Below are 6,316 nucleotides of genomic sequence, written 5' to 3' on the forward strand. Positions count from 1 at the left end.
CTGTTACTTCGCGTGGGACCTGTTTTTTGACGATGAAGTCGAGGCGGATCCAGCCGTCAGCGGAAAGGTACAAGGGTACGCAGAAATCAACGTGCCGCGACAGACTTGTGAAGTGTTTAGAACCCACTTCCGCATCACAAGAAGCATGCTGGAGGCGCTCGTGCGCAAATGCGCTACGCGTATAGCACCAGGATATGCAACGGCAGAACGTGGGAGACGACCACTGCGCCCAGAAAAGCAATTCTTGATTGCCTTGTGGTACCTAGCAAACCAAGAAGCATACAGGCAGGGACAAATGCCAAAGTGGCAATTGGAATTGAGGGAGTTCTGAGTGGAAACTTTATCAGTATACTATACTTTTCCAGGTCTATCGCTGACAGATTCTGTGTGTCACTTTGGACGGCTCACGAAGCAGTACATCGTGTGTGCCGAGCCCTTGTGGGGGTCATGCAGGAGGAGAACCTAATAAGTTGGCCGAATGAAGCGCGTGCCCTTCAAATTGCTGAGGCCTTTGAAAGCACCTACTCCTTCCCAGGTACCACGCCAAGCTTATGTAGTATGTGTTAAGTCAGTGTATTTCTTTGCGTTTGTTTCCTGTCAAAGCTTGAATATGCTACAATAGGACAAATTGTTTGCAGGTACTATAGGATGCATTGACGGGACGGAGATACGAATCAAGGCCCCTACCTGGTGTCCTTCATCGTATATCAACAGGAAGGGGCATCATTCAGTCACTTTGCAAGCAGTATGTGACAACGAGATGAGGTTCATCGACTGCTATGCCGGTGAAGCAGGTTCGGTGCATGATGCCGCAGTGTTTCGCCGTTCCCCACTCTCCTTGGAAATGAGAAAGGAAGGTGTATTTCCAGGAGGCACGCACATTTTAGGTGATGCAGCCTACCCCTTGCAGTCAAACTTGCTTGTGCCATACAAGGATAATGGGCACCTCGCTGAGCACCAGGTGCTGTACAATACAATACATTCTAGCACACGGTGCACCATCGAGCGAGCCTTTGCCCAGCTAAAGGGACGGTTCAGACGCCTTAAGTATGTGGATATGAATAATGTGAAATACATTCCAGTTGTCATCATCGGAAGTTGCGTGCTTCATAATCTTTGTGTGGACAATGGTGACATATTTGACTGTTCCTATGAAGCTGCGTTTGAGGATGCAGTAACCCACAGTGACGAAGGACGCTCTGAGGCTGCGGCTGTGAAGAGGGACAGCATTGCGGATGCCCTTGCTTTTCAAACGATGCAGTAACCTGTCACATATGTATGATATTTTAATAAATATTAGCACGTACAAAGATGTCACATACAACCAGCCACTTTTTCAAAGAGGTCTACAAATCTTTTTTTTTTTTTTTGGGGGGGGGGGGGCAGTGTCAAACCACTTCATTTGAGCTTTGACAGCACCAAACAACACCAGCCTCGATACATTGCTCTAGACCTGCTGCTGTGTTTCTTGGAACAGCCTTGAGACGCGCTTAAAAGTTGCATGCCAATGCAACTATTTGTTGCACCAATCAAAGATACAAAATGCATGCTTTTCTTACATTAAATTAATGCAACAGTGCTGTATGGATAGAAAAAAACCTTTTCATAGTTTCATCAGCAAACCGACTTTTTAAGTATGATTTGTGTCGAAAGCCCTACGTAGACGACCTCAGAAAATCCTACAGAACTTAACGCCGCTTTGAACCATGGAAATTTGCTGGTAACAAAGGAGGAGAAGGTCTCCAAAATATTTCGGTTTCTTCTGCCTGTGCTAATTGTCCACGAGCTGCCAATGTCGGTGTTGTGAAAAGAGATATGATTGCAAATGCTCTCACTTCTGAGAAATATTTTGCAAACAACGTTTAATTTCTGCTTTTACATGTCATGGCTAAATCTTCTCAACGAGTTTCTCGAACAGGTCGAGGAATCTGTCCATTCGTTTAATCTTTTCGGCATGGCGCACATCAGCATCACACCGTGCCCTCCTTCTGCGTGCTCCACGCCTTGGCGTGACATTCACACTATTCTGTGATGAGGCATCGGCAGGAGGCTCTGAGGCTCCTTCCCGAGCATCAGCAGATGATGAACCAAGCAAGCTGCTGCAGGTGCTGAGTGGAAACACCTCCGGTCGCTTTGCAAGTATGTTGTCCATGACCTAAAGATTTCAAACATGTACAAAGGCGAGCATATAAATGTACACAGCATCCATACACACACTGCATGCTATAAAGGAAACCAGCTGGTGACGAAAGTTCATCACAGTGAGCCCTGACCAACTATGTTGCTTGTCATTTATGAAATATCGTTACGTTGTGGTTTGTGTTATATTGGAGAAAAAAAAAAGATGATTGTATTAGAATCCTGAAATCATTAAGCACCTTGAGTGTTGTAACTGTTGTGTTCCTTTGTGGCAAGCAGGTTTGTAAATGGTGTACATGTCGCGTTCCTCGATGTGTGGACGCAAGTGTGCTTGGAAGAAAATGTAAGAGAGAATGGCCAAAAATGAATGTGTGCCCGTGTCTTCTTGAACGCCGCCCTGGTATATGTTGACGTGAGCCTGATGTTGGCATCTCGTAATGGTAGCGTACGTGACCAGAAATCTGAGAGGTGTGGGTTTGGACATTGGCGCTCACTGACTCCACTACCGTCTGCTACATCATTCTCAATACGTTCAAGTGGGAACTCAATTAGGAAGCCCTCATTGACCTTCTAAGCTTTGGAAAGTTTGTTGGCCTTTCCTTAGCCCCCTCTCCTTTGTGACCCTGTTGTGTCTTTAAAATGTGTGTACCTCTATTAAACATTAGCTGTGCTTGATACATTGTGTCTGAGTGTCTGTTCTTTGTTGTGCTTCCCTGTTTGTGCTTTTACCATGATGAACTCATACAAACACATACACATTCACCTCAAAAAGGTCCCACAGCTTCGGGGAATTTCCTGATCTTTTGTTATGGTCCTTGATGGATTTGTACTTCTTCTTCAGCGTTTTCCACTTTGTGTCACACTGTTCCCATGTTGCGATGATTCCAATGTTTGCCAGTTCACTGGCTATGTCCTTCCACACCTGCAATAAATATTTTTTTTGTTCCACTTTGCATGTTTTTGATGGTACTCAAATTACCCCAAAGTATCCCCCTTGACATGTTTGCAACATCATGCAGGTAGAATGGGCAAATACCTCTTTTTTTGTGGGTGCAACGTCAAACTGGCGCATGCGTGATTCAACAGCATGGATCAATGCAAGCGTGGACTTGTTGTGCCACAGCACTGGCGCTGAGTCTTGGGGCTGTCCTGTAAAATCGCAGCATCAATCTGCATTAGGACAGAGTAATGTGCATGAAAGAATGGGAAATGTAACTTCACAATTCAGCATACAGAAATTTATGTGGCTTGTGGAATGCTTTTGTGCAATAAAGTAACTTCCAGCAACATGCAAAAAAGTTGCGGATTGCGTGTAATATAATAGCTACTTTCGATTTGCAAAAATAAGAAATAAAAACAAAAAAACGTGTTCACTTCGGAAAGATCGCAATTGTGTCATTTGTTCTAGTTTATTTGCAATTTTTAAACATTTAGTTTGCGCTTGAGAGGTAAAGACATTCATATTTCAAGAAAAGTTTGAATGAAAGCGCCGTCTGCCGCACAGACGCGAGCATCAACGGTCCCTTAACTTGGATCAGTGCTTAGATTTAACGCTTAATTGTGCTTCACCAAAGGGAGTTGTTGTGAAACATTCATCGCGTCACCGACTAACGTTTGCAAAAAATAATCGAGTGTTAAAAGTTTTAGCAACGCTTGATCTCCATTCCAGCTTCGGTGAAACCCGGCCAATATTGGCACCGACAAGCAATGAGAAAGCCAAATGCTCACCGTGTAGTGGGGAAAGAGGCCTCCGAGGCCTTTCAGGCGTGTCCGTAGTGCTACTGCACAAATGGGCGCTTATTTCCTGCAGAGAATTCGCAATTGTGTGGCAAACGGAGCACATATACTGCGCACACTGCGCATTTTCGGTGGACACCGCCATTTTCTGAAGGGGATTGTGGGATAGCAAGATCGGCGCTCGCCCTCGAGACCCCGAGCGAAGCGAGCTGCCTCGGAGATGACTCTGAGCGAATATCCAAACACAGAGCGAGCGCATCTGAGCCAATTCTCATACGCCTTTGAGCCAGCTCTGTGACGACATATCCGCTCTGAGCGCCTCCGGGCGATTAAACATAAACGCCCCACGTATAAAGGCTGGATCGCGCATGGGAGAGGGGCTCGTGGGGGAGAGGCGTGCCTTCGGGCCGCCATGTTGGTGGGCCCTAAAGTGCGCCCACAGACAACAATGGGAGGCAACAGAGATTGTGAGTATTTATTGCGCTGCAAGCATTTGTCGTTGTTTGTCATCACACAATTTTGTAAGGTGCCAGTATACTGATGTATCCTAACAGTGTTTCACAGGTGTCCTGCCGTTCGATTCTTAATTACGTTATGCTTTGCATTCCGAAACTAGACCATCACTGCAGTGCAGCGCTGGGGATTGTACTACAGCACGTTTCCCAGCCAATATTTCAATAAGAAACGACTTCAGGTTAACAACAACCATGTATATAATATCCCGTACTGCGTTCTGGACAAAAATTGTTCCATAAAGAACGGTCCGGGAAGAGATATACTCGCATGGCAGAAAGAGATCGTTCTGTAGAATCACAGCCGTTGTTTTAGCCGTGTATGCGTTTAGTATGATTTATATCAAGCATCGCCTTAGCACGAGTCTTTTAGTAAACGACAGCGGTGCTTTGCCTCGCAAATATGGACACACCGAAGCAGCCCAAATAATTACTTCACACAATTAGATCACACTCGTTAGGACAGTTAATCAGGTATAGTGATGTAAGCTTAATCAATTAAGTTACTTACAAAGTGGTAACACCTCCTTGAGACACAGGACTTATCTCTTTTTGAAGTACAGCCCTTCTATGTTTGTTTGCTTCTTCCTTTATTTGTTCTGATTATTTGCAGGCGCGGTTGTGCCAAACTGAATGTCCTTCTCCAGCGCTCACATGCTTTTGCTGGATACAACTGCAGCGTGAGAAAAGCTGCTTGGGGACGGGGTCCTGCTATCCAGTGCTGACTTTGTCATGCTTGTTATGTGGAGCATGTTCCAAAAAATGCAGCTACACATATGGTCTTCAAATTGCAGCAGGACTATCCGGAGCTTGAAACAGTTGTGATTTTGTCATTTTGGCCCTCGTGTACCCAGTCTGTGAAACGCAAACAAAAAAGTCTAACATGATATGCTTTTGTAATGAAGATCACTGATGATGAGTAAAGAGAATATACGAGTTCAAGTTTATTCAATATTTTATATCATTCATTATATTATTCAACATTTTATGTCAAGTTTATACAACATCAAGTTTATTCAAGTTCAAGATTTATTTATTGCACTTATGCGTTTCAGGATACAATGGACGTGCAGGGAGGTCGCAAAAGGCTATATTTATTGTTTTGTGACCTTGCTACAATGGCAATATATATTTTAGGTGGTGGTGGTGAAAGGGCTTGCCGTAGTCGGCCTCACGTATGTGGGCAACGTCACGACTGACGCCCTGGGGGAATGTGCGTCCTGGGCCGACTTCTAAGGGAACTGTGCCGGCATACGTCTGAAAGCGTCTGAGGAAAACCCAGGAAAAACTCCAGACAGCACAGCCGCCTACCAATGGTCTCTAGCGGACACCCTTGTTACCGGCCACTGCTTGACATGTGATCGTTGAAAATGCGGTTGACACCGAGATCGCATGTTGAAGTTGCCGCGGCTGACAGCCATTGCAAACAGTTGTCGTCTTCAAGCGTCCTGGGCCGACTTCTAGGGGAACTGTGCCGACATATATTTTAGGAATGACAATGGTCAGGTACGCTCTCTCAATTTGAGGTTGGAATGAGCAATGAATAGCAACTTCCCTCCTGATATTTTCTCATATATGCTAAATTTTAAATTTAATGTGATCGAATATGTAATGGTATAATAATAATATATAATAATATAATATGTGATAAATGAATGTGATCAACAGTAGATGTAAACAACATGAGTAGCCAGAGAAGTGCATTCTCAATAAATAATTTTCTTCTTATATCGTGTATGTGCATGCCTACTAACTGAAACAATTATCACAGTTCCCTGACAAGTTTTAATTTCTGAGAGTGTACTGTAGAGGCTGCTTAGATCTACAACAGTTCATACAAGGTATTATATACTGTGAATGCCTTTAAAAATCCCATGTGACACATATGCCTTTACTTTCTGGAGGTGCTGTGGTAGTCAAAGTTTGTA

At 44.3% G+C, this 6,316-nt stretch overlaps 1 protein-coding gene and 1 long non-coding RNA gene across 2 annotated transcripts; one reads left to right on the top strand and one right to left on the bottom strand.

Moving 5' to 3' along the window:
* The first annotated feature begins 447 nt into the window (after positions 1-447).
* Positions 448-1,264, top strand: LOC135395197 (putative nuclease HARBI1). Its single transcript, XM_064626438.1, has 2 exons — positions 448-535; positions 639-1,264. Exons 1-2 carry the CDS (start codon positions 448-450, stop codon positions 1,262-1,264), a joined length of 714 nt encoding a protein of 237 aa, XP_064482508.1.
* A 1,657-nt stretch (positions 1,265-2,921) lies between these two features.
* LOC135377047 (uncharacterized) lies at positions 2,922-4,048 on the bottom strand. The gene is made up of 3 exons (XR_010417993.1): positions 3,868-4,048; positions 3,176-3,309; positions 2,922-3,061 (listed from the first exon to the last, which is right to left on the bottom strand). It is a non-coding gene; the product is annotated as an uncharacterized LOC135377047 (long non-coding RNA).
* Between the last annotated feature and the right edge of the window lie 2,268 nt (positions 4,049-6,316).

Source organism: Ornithodoros turicata, chromosome 1, assembly GCF_037126465.1.
Source record: "Ornithodoros turicata isolate Travis chromosome 1, ASM3712646v1, whole genome shotgun sequence".
NCBI lineage: Eukaryota > Metazoa > Arthropoda > Arachnida > Ixodida > Argasidae > Ornithodoros > Ornithodoros turicata.